The sequence below is a fragment of the Spinacia oleracea genome, chromosome 2 (genome assembly GCF_020520425.1).
Source record: "Spinacia oleracea cultivar Varoflay chromosome 2, BTI_SOV_V1, whole genome shotgun sequence".
Taxonomy (NCBI): Eukaryota; Viridiplantae; Streptophyta; class Magnoliopsida; order Caryophyllales; family Amaranthaceae; genus Spinacia; species Spinacia oleracea.
Genome location: NC_079488.1, coordinates 8,781,376 through 8,806,587, shown reverse-complemented (window position 1 = coordinate 8,806,587; position 25,212 = coordinate 8,781,376). Strand labels below are relative to the sequence as shown.

At 39.5% G+C, this 25,212-nt stretch overlaps 1 protein-coding gene across 1 annotated transcript; it reads right to left on the bottom strand.

The window, feature by feature from the left end:
• Nucleotides 1–103: 103 nt before the first annotated feature.
• LOC110775743 (omega-amidase, chloroplastic) lies at nt 104–23,730 on the bottom strand. Its single transcript, XM_021980345.2, has 10 exons — nt 23,426–23,730; nt 15,659–15,775; nt 15,201–15,425; nt 15,000–15,093; nt 13,932–14,006; nt 3,764–3,842; nt 1,893–1,908; nt 1,491–1,571; nt 1,283–1,365; nt 104–684 (listed from the first exon to the last, which is right to left on the bottom strand). The coding sequence occupies exons 1-10, from the start codon at nt 23,660–23,662 to the stop codon at nt 597–599; spliced, it is 1,095 nt and encodes a 364-aa protein (XP_021836037.1). The 5' UTR covers nt 23,663–23,730; the 3' UTR covers nt 104–596.
• Nucleotides 23,731–25,212: the final 1,482 nt, after the last annotated feature.

The window sequence follows — 25,212 nt, the reverse complement described above, 5'->3', positions numbered from 1 at the left end:
CTAGTGAAGTGTGCGGAGTGTATGAATCGTGACCCAACAAATTATCTGCCACCAACAAGCTACAGCTCTTAATATGAGTAAAAAACGAAAGAACTCACTGAAATAGGCAATATTCTCAAAAAGCTGAAATTAATGTTTTTGGCAATTAACACTTGGACACATCTATTTAATGAAATCAGGTGCACTCATGGCCTCATGGGCCTAGATCACTAATGTAATACAGTAGTAGTATCTATTTATAGGCTACAGCTCATTTAGAGCCCACAATCTAACTCTCCACTAATGACACTACTATTATTGGGAGTATACTGGCCCTGATTATCAGTTTTCCTGTATTAATGAGTTGTATCATACACACATAGTGCTACATTCCAAAATTGTCGAATCACAATTATGCACAATCTATAACGCAATCGAAAAAGAGAGAAGAAAACCATAAATTTGAAGTACCTGAGATGGTCATCCCACCAAAAGATATCTTATCTAGTTCATCATCATATTTGGAAGACAAATGAAGAGCGCCTCGGGACTATAGTGCGTGCTTCTGACTTTCTGAGGCTCCAAGGGCCAATGATGATTAGCTGGTTTCTGTGCTGTTACTTGGTAGACTCGGCATACAGCCTCTGAACGTCAACTAACTGATATAAATCACCTCTCCTTTGGTTGATGAAGGGTAGATATGTTCTGCAGCTCACACAAGCATACGGTAAATAGCGTATAATGCCTTGGATGGGGGGGGGGGGGGGAAGTAAAGAGGATAAAACCTCCAGAAAATGAGAAATACAACACCAGATTTTCTTGGAACATTTAGACAAAAAAGACTGGACTTCTGGAACTTTCTCATTCTTGTCTCCCTCTGTCCCTAAAAGATTGTCCCATATAGGGGTGTTAATGAGCCGAGCCTGCTCGCAAACTACTCGATGCTCGGCTCGAGCAGGCTCGACTCCAGGTTCGGCTCGAGAACTTAACGAGCCAAGCCTGAGCTATCAATGGCTCGGCTCGAAAGCTCGTGAACAAGCTCGAGTACTTTTTAATATATGTATTTTTTATAAATTAATTTTTTGCATAAATTAATTTTAATAGAATGTGAGAGAAAACATGTGAGGACCACATACTATAAATGATATGGGGCAAACTCAAAGGGACGGGCCGAAAAAGAAATTGGGGCAATCTTTTAGGGACGGAGGGAGTATCAAAGATAGAATTATGTTCACGTGTAACAGCATTAAAAAAAATTGACAGTACAAACAAACTGTCTAACACAAAGTACAGAAGATGTCACCTTCTTTGCTCAATGACTGAGTAGTCGATTTCTGCTATAACAATTGTCTCGTCATGATCAGTTGTTGCAAGCACTTCCCCAAACTGCCATAAACAAATGTCATGCACAAAATATTAATTTTCCTATATTTCACAAATAATGTCCTTATCAAGTGATAGCCTGAAATTGAAGAAGGTACAACTAAGTCATGGAAACTCGACAAACTTACAGGTCCAACTAAGGTAGAGTGTCCCCATGCCACATACCCTGATCCAGTATCACGAGCTGGTGCACACGTGGCTACGTACAACTGTTGAAAAATAATGTAAAGAACATCATCCACCTTCTAATTAAAGAAGACACATGGACACATTCCCAGGACATGAAACATATGGGACGTACAGACCCTTTAATTGTGATGGCTGAAGATGTTTGTGCAAGTTTATGCAAGTTTTAAATGCAAAGATCATTCTACTTTTGAAGTTACTACAATTATCTGAAGCCTGAATCCTTGATTGTGACATCGTAATAATAATGTAGTATCATATCATTTATGCAGTTTACCAACAACTTAGTATAAACATTAAGTTTCTCGTGATTTTATAAACATTAAACAAGGTCAGTGGAGTACCTGATTATCTGCTGCTCTGCATATTCCATAGAAAAAGAACGGGCGTTGTTAGAAAAAGGAACCACACTTGAGGGTATAGCACGTACAAAAAAGGTTAAGTAGAATTTGACATGTATAGTTTCAATACAATTTCAACTTTTTTCATTAGAAAGTGTTCAGGGATGGCAACATTGCTATATTACCTACCATGCTTTCAAGATTTAACTTAGACTGTTAATTTTTCACCAAATATGAGATAATATCAAAACTTATATTACGAAACTATAATATATGGATCTAAGTTATCTAATGGTGTAATTTTTGTAGCTTCTATTACTATATTTTGGGGGGGAAAAAAGGTAAAGTCCAACTTCAAAAGCATGGGTGCCTAATATTATGAAGAAGAGTGAATAAATATGTTAAACTACATTTAAAACAATCCTACATACGCAGTATAAATAAGAATGTTAATTTTCCAAGTTTTCACCACAACCCTCCAAAATTCCATCCTAGGAATTATAGGCATTCCCTCCTAAAATAAAAGTTCAAAAAAAAATCTCATACATGGGGAAACAAAATATCTTCACACGACTTTCTCTTTTTTTCTCAAGATTTTCTTTTTTAACAAATTGAGCTTATCCATTTCATAGTAATCATTCTAGTGCATGTCCCCTCAACTGTTGTTGATTTATGTGCTGGTACAAAGTGCTAGTCTGCTACTAACTACTAACTACTAAGTACTAGTTATTGTTTTTCCATTAAAATGAAAAAAGATGCTCGTCAAACTCACGGAAAACCATCATTTTTTTCGTCCTCATGAAATTTTCACCCTATCAATTTAAGGGTGGAAGTGATAATACAAAAACTTGATAGGGGAACATTTTAGGGGATACTTTGACAACTTTAAAGAGTAGGACCACTAGGATCTAAATTCAAAGAGTGCTCCTCCAGAAGCTTCTCCTGTCAGATGACTCATTCGACTTGCACCGTGACACTCCATTCTAATCCCTCAATTTTAATTTCCTATTTTTTGGGGGTGGGAGCAGGGGTGGACATAGAGAAGCAAATTGTAGAAGGAATATCTATTCAAATCACCGCCAGACCCCAACTAATCAGTCAACTTCAACACCTACCCCGCAACATTATTTCCAGTTCTGAGGTGTAATAGTATTATGAATGCACGGACAATATCTCTAGACCAGACACATCAAACAAATTGTTGTATAAATATTGGTTTTGTCATTCTCCCCTTATCTGCCAATTCTTTACATCCTACAAGGGAACGAGAAGTACTGCCATGAATTAACAGAAAAATGCACCATGCCTATAGCTAACATATCCTTGTAAAAACGAGTCCTGTTATTCAGCAGGACAACATCATTTTATTGAGTGGACAAGCCCTAGGAACGAGAAGCGATAGAGTTGAGCTTTACACGCTGTAGCAGCTGCAAATCTAAATTCGGCATAGTTTGTTGTTTTAGTTTTCTGTTTTTCACAAAACTAAAAACCAAAATATGAAAAGCACAAAAAGTAGTTTTCAGTTTTTTGTTGTCCGTTTTCAAAATCAACATGATTACTATAGGTATGACTATTTTCAGTTCATGATTCAATCTAAATCATATGACTTACAAAACTAAAAAACCAAAAACTGACAGTGATACCAAACAGGCCATAAATTATGTCAAAAAGAGGTAGCACTCAGAAAATAAGTCGAGCTAGGAAGTACCAAAGCTGAAACCTCAATTCTTATTTCAATTAAAATCAAGATGGTACCCTAAGTGAGTCCCACTACTGGATGATTCTGGTCGTTTAGGAAGGTTGAGAAAATCGATCCTTTGCATAAAAAAAAAAACAGAGAAAATTGATTCTACTGAAAGCATTGAACCTCTTACCTAGCTCTCTGCAGTAGCTCCCAGTGTAACGGACCAGTAGTCATATTGAAGGCCCCAGGATAGCAGAGCAAATGAGCACCTGAAATTCACAATACAGCTTCACTGTCAAAATAAAAGCACAGAGAACAAAAACCTAGTACCAGTTAAACTCTACCAAAAGGGTGATTTTTCAATAAGCGTCAATTATAAACCACATAACATTGAAAACTCAGATGCAAGAACAGAACTGAGAAATCATTTCAAAATTACAGAACCTTGAAAAGAATCAATATTGACAAATAAGTAAATAACATAGACCTGAAGTAAAAAAGGCCCATGCTCAACGATTGTGGCATGTATGAGTGTGACAAGAGGCAACATCAAAGAAAATCAGAAAGCCCTCAAATATGACGAAACCTTTAAAATTTTCTATTTTAGTAGAGAACCAGAATGTATCCAGAGAGGACAAGCCTCCAAAGAGTCCCACAAATAGTGTGCAACGGCACTTCACAGATTAAGCAGTATTCCAGGAATAATAAACAACAGTAAAATGATGGAAGGTATACAAATTGTCCTAATGAGCTTCAGAACTATTGCTTATATTACAGCATTTCTGGCATTTCTCTCCAATTATACAGTCTAAAGCACTAAAGGATACCCAATTACACGGAGCCCCACAAATAAGTTATGAAATCTTCCAAACTGAACATTCTTAATCCACATATGCGATAAAGCAGAAAATGAATGCACCCACTGAACCCCAAATTCCCAAAACGATATCTAGCTATGCAGAAAATATGATTTGAAGTTCTCTAAACACAAAACAAATCCAGGACGCTTCTCTCTTTTTTTCTAATGCCAATCTGAAATCTACCAGAGGTATTGGCTACTGCGCCTCTCCAAGCGGACAGTTTGCGGGATGCCCTTAACTTTGTTCAGGAATTTCTATTTCCATATGAAACTGGAAATTGGACAAGGACATTTTTCTGGTGATTTTTGCAAGTTGATAACATGCTTATTATCCGCCGAATCAATCAATAGCGTATTATAGAATCTAGATCCTTGGGTTAACATATGGATGCCTACGCTAGAAACTCTAAATAGGAAAAATCAGAGCCTTTTGCAGCGTACTCATGCAATTCGACAACTATAGAGGAAGCAGATGTAGACAAAAGCCACAATCACTGGCAGGGGTTGCATTGACAATTGGACAAATATCACAGCCTGTGGAAGGTTTAAGGAACAGATCAGTGCATTTCATGTTTGTTACAAACTGGGGGAAGCTACTGAACATATTTTTGATCCCAAACTGTTCTAGTGAGTAGTGATGCCCCTGCCTATATGATATTGTAGATAAGGAATGCCTCACATTTCCAAGGCCAAGCATTAAGTAGTCAATAAAAGCCAAGGACTTTCTGTCACTAACGACTTTATCTTCTTCCTCTTGATATGCTCCATGTTTGGATGATGGAAATTAGAAATTGAAGCATGAGTCATTTGAGTCTAGTTCCAACTTCCTAGTAATATTGCATGATTCGCATGCCTTCATCTATCTTCTCAATCATTTTTGTAGGTGGTTTTAGGAGGTAAAGTAGATGTTTGACTATTACTTAGTGGAATTTCAAAAGTGGCATTGAGTTCTACCACGATATGGGATACAAGAACAGTTTCATATAGTGCAATTGTGCAAATACCTGAAATTACAAAAGCTCCCTACATTTCAAAATTTGGGATTAGACTGAAGTTCGCGGAAGTTTTCTTTAGTTGGCAAGACTCTACAACAGTAAGGAATAACAAATGAAATATAGAGAGCTTAGACATTAGACTACTACTGTTTGGACATTTCGCTAATCAATGTTATTCGAAATTTCAGAATAACAGTCAAGACGGTAGAGTAGTACGATTCAGAAGGGGATAATATAAAGCAATAAAAAAGCATAATTTGGCTAAAAGACCAGATAAGACGTATGGTGTAAGCATGTTATCTAGGTCCTGCAAGCGGTGAAAAGAATTATTGGTTATCTAAAAAGAAACCTCAAACTATGAACTAATCCCTCCGCTGCACATATTATTAAAGTTACCTTTTAATTCGAAACAGCCAATACACTTTTTATTAAATTTCAATTTATAGATTCTAAGAGAAGTTAACAATAAAAATTCATCTTCAGAAAGCAAAAGAGAAAGATTAAGGGAACAAAGGGTGTACAAATGTACGATATAAACCCATTAAAAACTCGGAGCTAAGTGGATATCCAGACACTCAGAAAGTGGTTGGACTGGAACTATAAATTTATAGATGACATGACGAGCACATCAGAATATGTGATCTCACTTGGTAATGGTGTATTTGTAGGCATTAAAAATTTGATAAATGTCATGTCATCAATTTTGGTCCCGGAAAAGTCAAATGTTGACTTCTATTATTTAAATGTCGGATAAATTGTGTAATTTGGGTCATAAATCAAATAAGCCCATTTTGAGTCAAATGACGTTCATTTAATAGAAATGAGTTAGTTAATTGGGTTAAAGAAAAGAGGCCCATTTATCAAAAGAAAAACCCTAAACCTAAGAAGAGGATATAAAAAAGTTCTCTTCAAGTCAACGTAATATTCAGAAAACACACTACTCTCCATAAAACCCTAAGACTGTTTCCAAGCATACAAGTCGACATCAAATCTCGGTGGAAGAAGAACATCAAGCACAAACGCCGTTCTACCTCCATACTACGTCATTGAAAGAGATTAAGCCCGGTGGCCCTCGCTCAAGACGTCCGACAAAACAAGTTCTTGCTGTTGTAGAGATCGAATCAGTGGATAAACATTAGAGATTGTACCCAAATACAAAAATCAATATAAAATATTTTGTTCACTTATTTTGTGAGTTCGTTATTTTTGCAGACTCGTAAATTTGTGTTTACAAATTTGTCACGCTCGGTGGGACAACTCTACCACTCATCTCCTTCTCTACAAAAAAAATCAATCTACCAACAAAGATGGCTGCTCAACAAACCGTTTCCATGTCCGATGCCGAAAAGACCGCTATTGTGAAACAAAGGGCGGCGGAATTGGCTGAGATGATGAAAGGGCGTGACGCGGGTATACGCACCAGAGGAATGAAGAACGCTGATCTGAATGAGGCTGCTTCAAGTCTGCGTTCGGCGCCTATCACCACCAAAACAAGGAGAAAGAGCCATGTCCGTGCCTCCTCCGACGTGTCCCCGAATCCGTATTACCGCAAGTCCCGCAACATCCCTGTTTTCGGGTCCTTTCCTGCTGAAGGTGCACGATTCCTTATGCCCGGTGAAGAAGATATGCGTCCTCACCAAAAGCCTGACAGGTTGGTCATCCACACCAGTCCTTTGTTCGAGCCTTTCTATGTAGAAAGTGATGCAAAGAGTAGTACCGGGTCTTCTCCAACGTCACCCCTCAAAGTGTCAGATTGTGAAGAATCGGCCCAGTCCCTACAAACCGACATTGCGGAGGTGATGACGATTGAATCAAAGACCGTTGAAGAGCAGCTCGCCGAAATGAAGAGCATGATCATGAAGCTCATGAAGGATGGCAAAGAGAAGGACGAGAAAATCGAGAAGCAGAATGAGAAGATTTCCTCCTTGACCAAAAAGCTCAATAAACAGGAAGATAGCACGGACGAAGAAAACGGCGACTCTGAAGGGAGTACGGCTTCAAAATCTACGAAAAAGGGTGAAAAACCTGACGACGCATTCACCATGAAAAAGATCCAGGATATGGTAACGAATGCGGTGAAGAACCACATCACTGGAGATTCCGGCCCCAGTCATCTATATGAAAAGCCGTACACGAAGAGGATTGATTACTTGAGGATGCCCGTCGGTTATCAACCTCCGAAGTTCCAGCAGTTTGATGGAAAAGGGAACCCCAAGCAGCATGTAGCCCACTTTATCGAAACGTGCAACAATGCTGGCACGTCGGGAGATCTACTCGTCAAACAGTTCGTCCATTCTCTAAAGGACACAGCATTCGACTGGTACACGGACCTTCCTGCAAAAGCCATCGACAGTTGGGCAGAAATGGAGGAAGAATTCAAGGCCAGGTTCTACAGTACAAGACGTGTCGTCAGCATGATTGAATCGATAAAGACGACACAATGGGAAAACGAGCCAGTCGTAGATTACATCAATCGATGGCGCACGTTAAGCCTGGAATGCAAAGATCGTCTGACGGAAACTTCGGCTATTGCAATGTGTATTCAAGGTATGAACTGGGATTTGTTGTACATTTTGCAGGGCATAAAACCAAGATCCTTTCAAGATTTGGCTACCCGTGCTCATGACATGGAGATCAGTATGACCAATAATCGTGGAGGAAGTTCAAGTTTCAAGAAGGAAAAGAAGGACTTCAAGAAGCCCGAGAAATACGTGAAAGATTCAACCAAGGAGTCATTTGCCGTTGCCACTAGCTCTGCCCTGTAAAAATCTCGGCGAAGCCTAAAACTGAACAGAAGAAAGGGTCATTTTCAAAGGATGCTCGGAGAGATAAGCCAACTCTTAAAGAACTCCAAGCAAAGAAGTATCCATTTCCGGATTCAGACTTGGCCGGCATGTTGGGCGATTTGTTGGAGAAGAAGGTCATAAGCTTGCCTGAGTCTAAGCGCCCTGATCAAATGGGAAGGACATCCGACCCAAACTTTTGCCCTTATCATCGAATAGTGAGCCATCCTATCGAAAAGTGCATCACTCTCAAGGAGAGAATCATGCAACTTGCAACTGAAGGAAGGATCGTGCTAGATCTAGATGGGACGGCTGAGTCCCATCATGCTTCAGCCATCCAGTTCGGAAGTTTGGATCCCATTTTGATAATGGATCCCGTCAAGAATTTTGCGTCCACCCCTCTACCTCGCAAAGAAGATGAAGAGGGATGGACATTAGTGACAAGGAGGAAGAAGAGAAAGCAAACGAAACTAGAAGCACAACCTCCTCTTCGTCAAAAGCAACACCAGAGAAGTATCAAATCCAAAAGTTCGAGTGTAGCAAGAAATAAAGGTCTCGTGAAGAAGAGGAGCTCCCCTCGCAACAGTTCGCCCACAAAGGAGGTACGAAAGTATATCACATTAAATGACTTCTTTCCGCAGGAATACTTTGGCGAAGTTTCTGTCAACACAGTAACCTGTAGCGTGGCGGAAGAAGAAAAAAAGGAAGAGAACCAAGTCTCTGAAGGGCTAAACCATGAGAGAGACCCTGAAAGAGATGCAAAGATCCTGGCGTTGTTAGGTACAGTCCCTTCTCGCATGGGTTGGCGCCAAGCTTTATCCCTTCCCGAAGAAATGAGGTTCGCCCTTGCACGTGCCATAGAAAATCCTACGCAATATACGTCGAAGGAAAATATTGAGCAAGGAATCTACGAAAACCACCATGAGCGTTGTGCTGCATGCAGCGCGGCCTTAGCATTCACTGACGAAGACCTTATGTTGGGTTCAAAGCCTCACAACAGACCTCTCTTTGTGTGTGGATACATTCGCAAGAAAAAGATCAATCGCATCTTAGTAGACGGAGGTTCCGCAGTGAACATAATGCCGAAGTCCACCATGACGAAGTTGGGAATCACCGAAAGTGAGTTGACCGAAAGTCGGTTGATGATTCAAGGATTCAATCTAGGAGGACAACGAGCCATCGGTATGATAAGAGTTGATCTGACTATCGGGGAGATGACTGCAACAACAATTTTTCATGTCATTGATTCGAACACTTCATATCGTCTATTGCTAGGCCGACCTTGGATGCACGAAAATGGAGTAGTAGCCTCAACCTTGCATTTATGCTTCAAATATTACAGAAATGGTGAAAGAAAGGTGAATGCGGACGTGAAGCCATTCTCTGAAGCAGAGTCTCATTTTGCCGATGCGAAATTCTATGCCAGCCAGGCAGAGCCTGTTGAAGTAATGCCCACGGAAATCGCATCGACTGGAAAAGTCATGCCGAAGAAGTTGCAATCAACGGTAGAAGAGAAGACTTCAACGAATGCTCTGGAGCCGTCACATGAAACAATTGATGAGAAGAAAACCAAGGAGATTCCTTCGCAAAGAGTTGAAGAAAATCCTAGATCAGCAGTTCCAGTGCTACGTTACATTCCCATGTCGCGTCGCAAAGAAGGTCAGTCTCCGTTTGTGAATTGTGGAGCAGAAACAACTTCAAAGAAGGTCAAGGACATGCCGCAAGAATTTGATAAAAGCATGACATTACCGGTCCATAAGATCAGTGACCCGAAGATATTGACTTCTCCTACTCCAAACTCCACGAAGTCACCAGAAACACCTAGCTCAAGGAAAGATGGCTTTGATCCAGTTGCATACAAGTTAATGGAGAATTCTGGTTATGATTTCTCTAACCCAGAACCCATGGGAAAGCTCGTTGAAGATAAGTCGTACGGCCTCAATAAAACTCAGCAAAAACTTCAGCAACAAGGTGAACGTGTTTGGGTGAAAAAGGTTGGTTTGGGATTCAAGGAGTCTAAACCAATCGTCATCTCAGGACGACGGAGGTCAATGCAAGCATCACAATACATTGGAGTTCAGGAAATTGAAGAAAGTGTGGATGAGAGTTTTGAGCCAGTCCAGAAGGAATCAGTTTTTGATAGGATACATCTGTCTTCAGCTAAAGCACGGTCCTCCGTCTTTGATAGGCTCGATGGTCCGGTAAACTCTCCAACACCAAGTCGAGTCTTTGATAGATTGGGAGATCAGTCCGGGAAAGCACATAAAAGCCCGAATACAAAGGATGTCTTCACAAGATTGGGAAAAATCACTGGCAAACCCACCAACTGTCAGTCACATAAGCCTAAGAAGGAAGTCTTCAATCGTCTCGGGAAGAGGGACGTTTCACTCAAGCCACAATGGAGGCTAAAAAACACTGCATAAAAAACGAAAGATAAATTCGAGCTGGAAAACGATGTCAGAAGCAACGTACCTTCTCGAATGAAACGCTTGGCGGTACTGGAAGTGAAGACAGGGGATTCTCTCCGTGTAAAAGGCCACACCATGGTTCTTACCAATCAAAAGAGCCCCACAAGCCAGAAATGTGATGCCGTAGAAGATATGGCGGCCACCTCCTATCATATCACCGCTTATGAGGATGTAGATTTGGAGGAGGAGATGGAAACAACAGAAGCACCAAAAACTCTTGATGATGGAGTTGAGACCACAATTGATGACCTAAAGGAGTTGAATCTCGGCACCCCAGATGATCCGCGTCCGATCTATGTTAGTGCTCTGCTGAGTCAGGAAGAAGAGAAGGGATACTTCGAACTACTCACCGAGTATAGAGATGTGTTCGCCTGGAGTTACAGGGAAATGTCGGGTCTTGATCCCAAAGTAGCGGTCCATCATCTAGCAGTAAGGAAAGGAGTCTCAGCAAAGAAGCAACCTCAAAGACGCTTTCGACCTGAACTAATTCCGGAAATTGAAGCGGAAGTCAACAAATTCATCGACGCTGGCTTCACTCGTGAAGTAAAGTATCCTACTTGGATTGCAAACATTGTCCCTGTGAGGAAGAAAAATGGCCAGTTGCGTGTTTGTGTAGATTTCAGAAATCTGAATGAAGCGTGTCCTAAGGATGATTTTCCTTTGCCTGTCACCGAGATAATGATTGATGCAACGACCGGACATGAAGCATTATCCTTCATGGATTGTACGGCGGGATATAATCAGATCCTCATGGCGCCCGAAGATCAAAAAGCAACGGCGTTCCGTACACCAAATGGTATCTTTTGCTACAAGGTGATGCCGTTTGGTTTGAAAAATGCAGGCGTAACTTATCAAAGAGCAATGCAGAAAATTTTCGAGGATATGATGCATAAGACCGTTGAATGTTATGTCGATGATCTTGTCGTCAAATCATAGAAGAGGAACGATCATTTGCTTCATCTCCGTGAGGTATTCGAGAAGTAGGTATCAATTGAAGATGAATCCCTTGAAGTGTGCATTCGACGTAACCTCTGGAAAGTTCCTAGGATTTGTTGTGAGACATAGAGGAATTGAAGTTGACCAATCAAAAATTACAGCAATCCAGAATATGCCCGAGCCGAAGAACCTCAAAGAATTGCGCGGATTACAAGGGAGACTTGCATATATTCGACGCTTCATTTCGAATCTTGCAGGACGATGTCATCCTTTCAGCCATCTTATGAAAAAGGGTGCTCCATTTGAATGGGACGATGCATGTCGCAAAGCTTTCGAAAGCATCAAACAATACCTCTCAACTCCGCCTGTCTTGGGGGCACCGGTTCAAGGGAAGCCACTTATCCTATACATTTCTGCTCATGAAAGGTCATTGGGGGCATTGTGTGCTCAAGAAAATGATGAAGGAAAAGAAACTGCTCTTTACTACCTCAGTCGTACGTTGGTTGGCGCGGAATTGAATTACTCGCCTATCGAGAAAGTGTGCCTAGCTTTGATCTTTGCAATCCAGAAGTTGAAGCATTACATGCAAGCACATACGGTGAAGGTAATCTCCAAAGCTGACCCCATAAAGTACATCTTATCAAGGCCAGTGTTATCCGGGCGACTTGCTAAATGGGCTATGCTCATAAGTCAACATGACGTTGTGTATGTACCTCAAAAGGCGATTAAGGGACAAGCTCTGGCTGATTTGGCTGATTTCCTAGCTGCACATCCGATTCCATCACATTGGGAGCTTCCTGATGATCTACCCGGAGAAGAAGTATTCTACATTGATGTCCTGCCTCCGTGGGAAATGTACTTCGATGGAGCGGCTCGTCAAGATGGTGCTGGAGCAGGGGTCATCCTTGTATCACCGGAGAAGCATGTCTTCACGTATTCATTTACGCTCACCAACTTATGCTCGAACAATGTTGCTGAATATCAAGCTCTCGTTCTAGGACTTCAAATGGCAAAAGAAATGAAAATCCAGGACCTTGATGTATATGGTGATTCCAAGCTGGTGATCCATCAACTCCTCGACGATTATGATGTCAAGAAAGATGATTTGATTCCTTATCACAAGCATGCTTCACAATTGCTAGCAGAATTTGAGAGCGTCCGGTTGCAACATGTTCCAAGGAGTGCCAACAAGACAGCGGATGCACTTGCAAATCTCGCAGCCACATTGGCACTGGGGGCAGAAGAAAACATGTCGGTCCCGGTCTGTAATCGATGGGTGATAAACCCTCAAGATGAAGCTGAAATTGAAGCTGAAGAACTCTCAGGTGCAGTTACTGTCTATGAGATAGACATAGAAGATTGGCGTCGACCACTCATTGATTTCTTGGTTGGACTGGAACTATAAATTTATAGATGACATGACGAGCACATCAGAATATGTGATCTCACTTGGTAATGGTGTATTCGTAGGCATTAAAAATTTGATAAATGCCATGTCATCAATTTTGGTCCCGGAAAAGTCAAATGTTGACTTCTATTATTTAAATGTCGGATAAATTGTGTAATTTGGGCCATAAATCAAATAAGCCCATTTTGAGTCTAATGACGTTCATTTAATAGAAATGAGTTAGTTAATTGGGTTAAAGAAAAGAGGCCCATTTATCAAAAGAAAAACCCTAAACCTAATAAGAGGATATAAAAAAGTTCTCTCCAAGTCATTTGGCAGACACTGAACGTAATATTCAGAAAACACACTACTCTCCATAAAACCCTAAGACTGCTTCCAAGCATACAAGTCGACATCAAATCTCGGTGGAAGAAGAACATCAAGCACAAACGCCGTTCTACCTCCATACTACGTCATTGAAAGAGATCAAGTCCGGTGGCCCTCGCTCAAGACGTCCGACAAAACAAGTTCTTGCTGTTGTAGAGATCGAATCAGTGGATAAACATTAGAGATTGTACCCAAATACAAAAATCAATATAAAATATTTTGTTCACTTATTTTGTGAGTTCGTTATTTTTGCAGACTCGTAAATTTGTGTTTACAGTATTAAATTGGCCTAGGCTCCGTTTGGTTTGGCGGAAAACATTTACAGGGAAAATGATTTTCCATGGGAAACACTTCCAAATGAAAAAAAAAACCCAAAATAGTTATCCTTTGTTTCGTTCCTTACAAAAAAATCCATAGAAGAAAGGAAAATATGAGTAGATGGGTAAGGATTGATGGGAAGACAAAGAGAGAGGCAAGTTAAGAGAAAGGAGAGATCAACAATATTAAGAACTAACACACTATAAACCAAAAGTGAAAACATACCTCTTGCTGCATAAATTGCTGCTAATTCTTGAAAGCGAATATCATAACATATACCAATACCAATGCGCCCAACATCTGTACAAAAATAATACTTATCAGCCCTCGAAGTGCCGGAGCAGCCTATAACAATACAACAACATAGAGCCAAAAAAAAGGAGAAAAGGACCTTCTTCAAATATAAGATTCTGGCAAAGTTGGGACTGTATAGTATATGCTTATAAATCATTGATAAATAAGCACAAAGTATATATAAGGAGGATTTTAATAGTATGACAAGAACTAGTGAACTAGTGTATTTGTGTGTGTGTGTGTGTGTTACGCGCGCAAATGTTCCATAAAAAGCTCCAATTGAGGTCAAAATCAGTTTAGTTGTAAGTAAGAGGTATTAAGTAACTCTAACTTCCTGTCTTAAGATTCTGGAAGACGTTGCTTGAAAGGAAAAGATTCACAGGTCTCTGTAAACAAAATAGATTCATGAATTCAGAGTATTTCAATGAAGTCTTAGACAGATTGAATGCCCTTTAACACAACAAAGATAAGTTTATTCAGAAGCCATATCACATATGTGATTTCAGCATTTTACAAGCACAGTGTGACACTGTGATAAGGAAACATGGTGAGAGAACCCAAGGATTATCTGCATATCACTGTGATCTAGTAGAAAATCTTATCTCCCCAGAGATATACTCACAGGAGAACCACTACTTATTGATTTGTGTAGTTCCAGAAAAGAAATTAAAAAAGAATAGACTACTAAAACGGATCCATTGAACAAACGAAACTAGACTCGAATCGAGATTAGTGAATACCTATTTCAGCAAGTAAATGAACAATAAGTAGAAAAAGAATGTCCAAAAATCTGATTAGCCCTTTACAGGTTGCAAATTAGCAAAAGCCCTTACCCTCCTAACTAAAAGGAAATTTCATAATCACATTACTATATCTAGAAGAATCCTTCATGATCATATTACTGTATCGAACTTTAATTAACCCCGACATTTAATAAGCAACTATAGCACAATAATATCTAGAATGCCTAGTCATCATAGAGCAGAAAAGGTAGAAAACCTGTGTCAACAATGGTAGGACTCTCTCCAGCGGTAAGTGTCTTTGATTCCTTAAACGTCATTTTCCCTGGAATGTCAATGTCAAAAAGATGTATCTGTAAAAAGTGAACGCAGTAATGTTAGGGGACATAATGATATAAACTTTAGTATCATGGAACGCAAAGAGTGTCTCCTCCACACCTACAGTAGATTAGACACATGCCTTCCTGTGTTTAGCTTTTAGCTTTCCATCAGTCCCAAAGACACAGCAAGTATTATAAAGCCGATCACCACATCTCTCTGGTATGGAACCACCAACTACTGTAACTTTAAGGTTCCGGGAAACTTCAGAAAGCATTGCTGTGGAGGGAGATGCATCACCACCTAATTCGATATCTTCGGCATAAACTGGAAAGCTGTCATTCGAATAGGGACTGTTCCATATTTCCTGAGACGAAAGAATGGAGAAAGCAAAACGTGCTTTACTAAATTATCCACGTAGAACCGGTAGAAAAGGAAATTAAGACACGTTTTTTAAGAAAAATAATCACATATTGCAACAATCCATAGATAGGAAAAGGCCAACTCAAATAATCCAAAAAAGCGCCCACTTGATGTGTTAAGTAAACATATCTCATCGCACCATCAACCTAAGTACCCAACTGTGTCAAGTTTACTTACAGGAAGAAGAATAAGCTGAGCACCCTTGTTTGCAGCCTCTTCAATTGCTTCACGAGCATGTGAAATATTTCTCAATTTGTCTGTTGTAACTGACAGCTGGCAAAGAGCAATCTTGAACTGCAAATGTGGAAATAGAGAGTTAGAGCACACCAAATAGTACCCAAAAAAAAATTTGAGGGAAAAATCCTGATACAAAATGCCCTAATATCAGGCTATTAGCACGAGCTATGTTACTTAGACTCTTCGTTTTACCTCAAGTACCCGTGTCGGATCCTCGACACTTGGACATGGGTATGGACACTCCGACACTTCATTTTGGTCTAAAATCAAGGAAATTTTCCACAATTTAGCCGTGTCGGACACTTGGACACGTACCTGTATCCGACACTCGGACCCGAGTCTGAGTAACATAGAGCACGAGGGGATAGGGATCGGAATTTTAACTTGATTGATTAAGAGGAAAAGAGCTTCTTTCTTAATGTGAAGTACTCATAGCAAACAGTTCATGTGTTTTGAAATTTGAATCAAGAAGCAATAAAGATGTGTCCAGCAAATCTGAAACCCCCTGCATACCATAGTTGGAGCCTCTTTAGAGGAATTGGGGTATTGTTGACATGGATAGAAAAAATGCATGAAAGTAGAGATTAGCTGAGACACTGCTAGATAAGACCAATTTTGTTCTTCACATACTTTTTCATCATTTTAACGATTACTAGCACTTTTTTTTACTACAAGTTAAAAATACCGTCGTTTTTGCTTAAATGATTGTACACATGCAATTACTAAGGGACAAAATCTCTTACAAGTTGATATTCAATTGCATGGCCAGTATAGAACCAATACAGAACAAAAGTAAGCAGCATACTTTTTCTTTGAATGCATCAATTAAAGAAAAGTAGTATACTCCACAGTATACACATTGTCCACCTAGACAACTAGGAAAGCATCACATCTACTACATGTTGAGGCTAGTAAGATTTGGCTTCTTAACCAGCTTTCCCTCAAAAGAGTTCTCTAGAAACACAACCTGGGTGACTTGATGGTGGATGGCTACTATGGAAACAAAGATCTTACACGCCCTTCTAGACAGTAAAAGGGAAATTCCTATGATTATGAGCATTACCAGAAAAGTTGGCCATTTTTCTATCTTGCAAACTCATTAGTTCTATGTTTTCTTCCCTATTCTTATCACCTTCCAGAATGGGACACTAACAAAATCATGATAAGCTGATTACTCAAACTTCGTGTTTAACTTCAACGCAAGCAAAGAAGCTCGAGTCTAATCAAGTAAACCCTAGTTGCCCAAGACTATCTGGTTTCATCATTCCCAATCTTGTTTTCAACTTAGATGGCAGCCTGGCAGGTGTTAAAGATTTTCCAGGAAATAATTTTCTATTTTCCTTTGTTTGGTTTTTAAAAGGAGCGGTATACAGTTTTCACCAGGATGAAAAACATTTTTCTTTTGAAAGGAATGGAAGCCACATTTATTTCCCTACTAGTTACCTCCCTTTTTCTCTCCTCTCATCCACCCTCTCACTTCCATTTTCTTTTCCTCTATAGCATTCCTTTTAAGGAACCAAACAGTAGAGAACTTGTTTGTGGTTATGTTTCCTCTTGTAAAACTGTTTAACGTCAAAGCCAAATGGAGCTTAAATGCGGCAGCAATAGATGCCCAAATCATTTATGATGTGATTGGAAAACTACATGACAAACCTAGTATTCAGCTTTACAAAACGGGACAATTTATTATATCTATGATTCCACACTACTAGTATACCTCTAGTCCTCTACAGCTCAGCTGATTTGACCCTAACAACAAGGTGTTCTTGACTGAAGAATTTTCACCCTGATCGGCGAAAATTGATCACAGTTCAACCTGTTTCCATTGTCTAAACTTATACTTCAATTTCCAGTCGAACTTTAAAGCCGCAATGGAAATGTAGAGCTCAAATTATTGGATTCTTTTTCTGAATAAAAGCTCAAATGAATGAATTGAAAACATTGACAAAAAATCCTCACAAATTTCGCGAAAAAACTATACCCAATGACTCTAATTCCAACCAAAAGATGACATCATCAAATTGAATTTACAAACTGGAGAACAACTGAAATTACGAATACAAAATGAAATTAAGATTGCACAAACGATTGATCAAAGCCGGCATTTGAAACCATAGATGAAATAGGTAAAGAGCAGAGAGAAAACGACAGACAGACCTTAGTGATTGGAGGAGGAGGCAATGGAAGTGCGGGAGAAAATGAATGAATTGAAAACATTGCCAAAAAAATCCTAGCAAATTTCGCGAAAAAACTATATCTAATAACGATAATTCCAACAAATAGACGGCATCATCAACTTCATTTTTCAAATTGAAGAATGAATGAAATTACGAAAACAAAACGAAATTGCAGTTGCACAAACGATTGATCAGAGCCGGCATTCGAAGCCATAGATGAAATAGGTGAAGAGGAGAGAGAAAGCGACATACAGACAGACCTTCGTGATTGGAGGAGGAGGCAATGGAAGTGCGGGAGAAAATGAATGAATTGAAAACATTGAACAAAAAAAATCCTCACAAATTTCGCGGAAAAACTATATCCAATAACGATAATTCCACCAAATAGACGACATCATCAACTCTAATTTACAAATTGAAGAACGCATGAAAAAATTACGATACAAAACAAAATTACACTTGCACAAACATTGATTAAAGCCGGCATTCGAAACCATAGATGAAATGGTGAAGAGGAGAGAGAAAATGACAGACAGACCTTAGTGATTGAAGGAAGAACCAATGGAAGTGCGGGAGAAAATGAATGAATTGAAAACATTGAACAAAAATTGTTAATCTGTTAAAGATGAAGAATATAGAGAAGAAAAGGGAAATTGAATTGCTCACTCAATACGTCTAAAACAGTACACTAGCATGCTCCTTATATAGAACTTCCTGACAACTAACTACCACAAAACTAGGAACAAACCCAAACTAAAACTCCAAAACAAACTCCTAATATTCTGCCATTATTCTCAGCAACTAATCCTACTATGTAGGATTCAACTAACAGCTAGTTGACTATGACTAACTGAACTTAACATACCCTCCCTTAAACTGAACTTTGCAAAGGATCAGTTTAATTACATAAATAAAGCCTTTTATCAAACAGGATTCTTCATGGTGCAGACTCCAAGTAGCCTTCTAAACTTCACAAAGCTGTCCAGTTTGAGAGACTTTGTGAACACATCAGCAACTTGATCAGCACTCCCGCAGAAAACTAGATCAATGATTCCATCTTTAGAGAGATCACGTAAGAAGTGATATCTAACATCGATGTGCTTGCATTTTCCATGAAACACTGGATTCCTTGAGAGCTTAATAGCTGAACTGTTGTCACAAAATAATTGAGTAGAATACTCCTGCTTGAACTGAAGCTCTTCAAGAAGATTTCTTAACCAAAGTGCCTGACTTGCACAGGTTGCTGCTGCTACAAATTCCGCTTCAGTGGTTGATAAAGTGACTATAGGCTGCTTCTTTGAACACCACGAAACAGCTGCAGAACCCAACATGAAAGCATATCCAGTAGTACTTCTTCTGTCATCCAAGTCTCCAGCATAATCACTATCACAAAATCCAACCAACTCTGATTTTCCACCTTTGCTGTAGAAAACCCCAAAGTCTGTAGTCCCCCGTAGGTAACGAAGAATTCTCTTTGCAGCTAAGAGATGAATCTCTTTTGGGCTTTCCATGTACCTGCTAATCATACTCACAGCATGCATTATATCAGGACGAGTTGCTGTCAAGTACATCAAGCTTCCTACTATCTGCTTGTACAAAGTACTATTAACCTCGTCTCCTGAAGGATCCTTCACAAGCTTTATACTCCGTTCTGTTGGAGTTGTGACAGGGTTACTATTGGTCATACCAAACCTGTCCAGCACCTCCAGCAGATACTTCTTCTGACACAAAAAGATTTCAGTGGCAGATTGAACCACTTCTATCCCAAGAAAATAATGCATCATCCCAAGATCAGTCATATCAAATTCATTCATCATCGATATCTTAAAATTTTCAAACATGGCTCTATCATTTCCAGTATAAATCAAATCATCCACATATAAGCATACCATAATCATCTTTCCACCATTGTCAATTTTGGTGTAAAGTGTATGCTCATATGGGCATCTTTTAAATCCCTCCCTTAAAAAATAAGCATCTATACGGCTGTACCAAGCTCTTGGTGCTTGTTTCAGTCCGTATAGGGCCTTTTTTAATTTGTAAACCTTGTGTTCACTACCAGGATTCACATAACCAGGAGGTTGATCAATAAATACCTCTTCTTGTAGTTCTCCATGCAAAAATGCTGACTTCACATCTAACTGGAAGATGGGCCATGAGTTACAAGCTGCCAATGCAACAACCAACCGAATTGTATCATGTCTAGCAACTGGAGCAAACACTTCTGTGTAATCAATCCCGAACTCTTGCTTGTATCCTTTAGCTACAAGACGGGCCTTGTATTTTTGCACATCTCCATTCTCTTTCAGCTTTGTCTTGTACACCCATTTCACACCAATGGACTTCTGTCCTTCCGGAAGATCAACCAGCTCCCATGTATTATTTCTCTCAATGGATGTTATTTCCTCATTCATAGCATTTTGCCACTTTTGTTCTCTGGCAGCATCTTCATAGCTTGTGGGATCACAATCTGAGAACAAAGCAAAATGCGTGAGGATATCATCTGAATCATCATGACCAGGTAGTTGTACCTCAAAGTCTGACATCCATCTTGGCCGCCTTCTTAATCGAGCGCTTCCAGGTGCTCCTTGTTGCTGATCATCGTTGCTGGGAGTTGCAACTGTAATAATGGGACTTGCAGGCTGATTTTCAGTAGGAGTAACTACTTCTTGTTGGGGTTGAATTGTTGCAGCATCCTTTTCACTGTCAAGATGCACTGGAATTTGCTTAACATTACCTGTGTTCTTCCACGACCAAAAGTTTTCTTCATCAAAGACAACATCTCGACTAGTGAGCATCTTCTTAGTGATAGGATTATATAACTTGTAGGCTTTCGATTGACCACTAACACCAAGAAAGATGCATTTTTCTCCTTTGTCGTCTAACTTTTTTCTTCTTTGATCTGGAACATGAGCATATGCTATGCTTCCGAAAACTCTGAAGTGATCAACATCAGGCCTTCGTCCGCTCCAAGCTTCTTCAGGAGTCATGTTCTGAACATAAAAAGTGGGGCTTCTATTCAGAACATGAATGCTCCAATTCACTGCCTCGGGCCAGAAACTCTTAGGTACTCCACTCATCACCAAGAGACTACGCACCATATTCATTATCGTGCGATTCTTCCTTTCACATACACCATTTTGTTGAGGTGTGTAGGCTGTTGTGAGCTGTCGTTTGACACCATGCTCCTCACAAAAATTCTTAAATTCCTGTGAGTTATATTCACCTCCCCGATCAGTGCGAAGCACAGAGATATAACTCCCTGTTTCTTTCTCAACCAATGCTTTGTAATTTTTGAAAGCTGTAAAGGCTTCAGATTTATCCTGCAAGAAATATACCCATGCCTTCCTACTTAAGTCATCAATAAAGGTAATAAAGTATCGTTTACCTCCATTGGATGTGGGATTTATTGGCCCACAAAGATCAGAATGCACCACTTCAAGCACTCTCGTTGCCCTGCGAACTTTTCCTTTCGGAAATGGGGCTCTATGTTGTTTGCCAACTACACAGTCTTCACACACTTCAGATGGGATTGTTATTGAAGGGAGGCCACTCACCATATCTTTCTGCACCAATGTCTTCAAACCACCAAAGCTTAAGTGCCCATACCGGAGGTGCCAGAGCCACGCTTTATCCTTCAATTTTGCTGAGAGACACAAGTGACTCACATTCTGAAGGTAGAGTGGAAACATTCTGTTTGCAGTCATCTTCACGTTGGCTATCAAGGCCAACTTTTCATCTCGTATGGTACATGCTCCATTCTTTATGCAAATCTCATACCCCTTTTCTTGGAGTTGACCCACACTCAGCAAATTCTTCTTCAAAACAGGCACATAAAGAACATTAGAAATAGTGTGGGTTGAGTTTCTTTCGGTTTGGACTGTTACCTTTCCTTTCCCCATGACATTCACGCTTGTGTTGTCACCAAACTTGACAGCATCACGGTAAGATTCATCTAACTCGGAGAATGCCTTCCTTTCTCCACACATGTGGTTGCTGCAACCAGTATCTAGATACCACATGCTCTTTGGAGTATCTTCCTTTTCTTGAGACACCATCAGTAAAGAGATCTCTTCTGATTTCTCTTCAGTTTCAACATAATTGGAGTTTTCGCCTCCTCGACCATTCAAGTTAGTTCGACACTCATTCTTATAATGTCCAAAGTAATGACATCTATGGCATTGAATTTTGGACTTGTCTACTGACCTTGATTTATTTCTCCATGACTGATGTCCTCCTCGACCTCTCCATTTCCTTTGATTATTGCGTCCCTTGTAGCTTCTGCCTGTACTTTGATTGTCATTATTAGATGACGAACTAATATTGGTTGTTACTTGTAAGGCCTGCTCCTCGTCATCTTGTCTGCCTAGCTTCCGCTCATGAACTCGCAATGAATTCTGTAATTCATCAATTGAGAGTTCATCCAGATCCTTTGATTCCTCAATGGAGCAGACAATAAAGTTAGAAATCTTTTGTGAGGGATCGAAGAATCTTGTCTACGACCATGGCATCATCCTTCTTTTCTCCATGGACCCGCATCTTGTTGACGATTGTCATCATCCTTGAAAAGAAATCATCAACTGATTCTCCTTTCTTCATACGCAGACCATCAAAATCCTCACGAAGTCCCTGCAACATCACCCGCTTTGATCTTGCGTTTCCTTGGTACTTCCTTTTCATGGCATCCCAAATATCTTTGGAGGAATCTTTGCAAAGAATGGTCTCCAAGATTGATCTGTCTATAGCTTGAAACAGATAGTTCTTGGCCTTGAGATCCTTCAACTTCAAGGCTTCAAATTGAGATTTTTGTGCATCTGTCAGCCGCTCTGTATTGGCTGGTTCTGCTACGCCAGAGACTACTACAGCCCAGAATTCCTTTGATCTTAGGAAATTCTCCATCAACATGCTCCAATGATCATAATGACCATCAAACCGAGGGATTGCAGCCTGAACGAAATTCTCAGATGCCATGAAAAAGGACTGCTACTACAGTCTGCAATACAATTGTTCAGAATTTTTGTGGACGCTCAAACTCACTCTTCTCAGTAACCAAGCTCTGATACCACTGTTAATCTGTTAAAGATGAAGAATATAGAGAAGAAAAGGGAAATTGAATTGCTCACTCAATACGTCTAAAACAGTACACTAGCATGCTCCTTATATAGAACTTGCTGACAACTAACTACCACAAAACTAGTAACAAACCCAAACTAAAACTCCAAAACAAACTCCTAATATTCTGCCATTATTCTCAGCAACTAATCCTACTATGTAGGATTCAACTAACAGCTAGTTGACTATGACTAACTGAACTTAACAAAAATTTCCTCACAAATTTCGCGAAAAAACTATATCCAATTACGATAATTCCACCAAATAGACGGCATCGTCAACTCTAATTTACCAATTGAAGAACGCATGAAATTACGAATACAAAACGAAATTGCGATTGCACAAACGATTGATCAGAGCTGGCATACGAAACCATAGATGAAATAGGTGAAGAGGAGAGATAAAGCGACAGAAAGACCTTAGTGACCGGAGGAGGAGGCAAAGGAAGTGCGAGAGGAACCCTAGCTTGGTCGGCGACGGACATGGCGGCGATTCTGGAGGAAAGAGGTGGTTTGTTGGGGTTTGAGAAGTTAGGAATGCGCAATTTGACGACGGAAGTTTGAGAAGAGTAAAATGAGAGGTTTTTGGTTTGGTGATATGCATTTTGGAGTGAGTGTGGTGTTGTTAATGGTTGGATTTGGGTAATGGCGATCATCTTGTGTGCTGTGCTTCTCAGCGTGAGTGAAGTCTGTGGAAGTGATAACGAGTTAACGACGCTGTTTGTTGTTTTTAGCTGTGGCGCGGTGGAGTCGTGAGGAGTTTAGAGGTGCGTTAACGAACCGAGTCTGCTCGTGAACTACTCGATATCCGGCTTGAACAAAGCTCGGTTAAAACTCGGCTTGAGAGGGCTCGGCACGAGTTGGGACTCGACTCGAGATCGTAACGAGATAAGCATGAGCTATCAATGGACCGACTTGAAATACTGAACAAACTCGAGTTTTTTTAATACAAGTATTTTTTATAAAATTCCTTTTTTGCATAAATTAATCATTAATAGAAATTTATTTGTTTAAACATGTTTCTTGATTAAATATTTGATGATCAAATCTCTATCGAACCTCAACCGAGCCTATTGAACTTCAAGCCAAACCAAGCTCAGTTTTAATATTTCGAGCTCGAGCTTAATTTTCCAGGCTCGACGAGTTTCGACCTCGAGCCTCGGTCTCGGTTCGGCTCGTTAACACCAGTAGTGGAGCCGTTCAAGAGCGATTGCACCAATGACTAACTAAGGTGATTAAAGTCATGGAAAGTTAGTGGAACGATGGTACCTACGACTTGAGATAGACTATCATCTACATCGGTTACACTATGTGTGTTTCTCTACGCGAACAAATGTAAGTTCTTGGCAAGAGAACAACAACCTAGTCCTCCAATGATAAGTTAAAGGAAAAATTGACAAAAACAGTCTCAACTATGACCACTTTTCTACTAACAGCTTCATGCATGGATCATTACTCCCTCCGTATTTATTTAGAATATAAATTTGGCCGGGCACGGGTATTAAGAAAAAAAATTGAATGAAATAAAGTAATAAAACAAGTGGAGTTTGGTAGATATTTTAATAAGTAAAAATAAGTGGGGACCATGTCATTTTATGGAGTGGAGGGTGGGGTAGTTCTGAAATTATTTGTTTAATAAGGTGGTGGGACATAGAATATATTAGATATATTATTTAATTAGAAGATGGGGTTGATAAGTTACTAAAAATGACAAGTGTATCATTTAAATAAATACTGTAATACCCCGGAATTTTAATTTCGATTTATTAAAATTAAATATATTTATTAACTTGATTTCGTTTAATTAAATTACGAATAATCAAATTTCGTTATTTTAATCGTTTTTACGATTTATTTTAAACGACGAATTTATAAACTGAAATTATTTATTTATTCTCGTTAACGATAATTTATTTATTTTTAGGGAATTATTTTAATTAAAGATTTTTATTTCTGAAAATTTATTTACAAATTCTGAATTTTTGTCAAATATTGTGAAATTATTTAAAAAAAAAAAAAAAAAAAAGAGAAAATTTATATTTTTTTTTCTTCCTTGCTCTCCACGCGCAAACCAGGAAGTTTCGACTTCCTCTCCTTCCCTCAAATCAGTCCCCATACATTTGCTTGAGCCCCAAGGCCTTCCCCTTCTAGAATCATTTCAGAATTTGCAAATTCCATTCAAATTCTGATAAATTTCATTACCAAA

Excerpts from the sequence above, each read along its gene's own strand:
- LOC110775743 (XM_021980345.2), bottom strand. The coding sequence starts at position 23,662 with ATGATCGCCATTACCCAAATCCAACCATTAACAACACCACACTCACTC. Across the intron at positions 15,094-15,200 it reads TAAAAGCTAAACACAGGAAG|ATACATCTTTTTGACATTGA; the intron begins GCATGTGTCTAA and ends CACTTTTTACAG. Across the intron at positions 3,843-13,931 it reads AGCAATTTATGCAGCAAGAG|GTGCTCATTTGCTCTGCTAT; the intron begins GTATGTTTTCAC and ends TGTGAATTTCAG.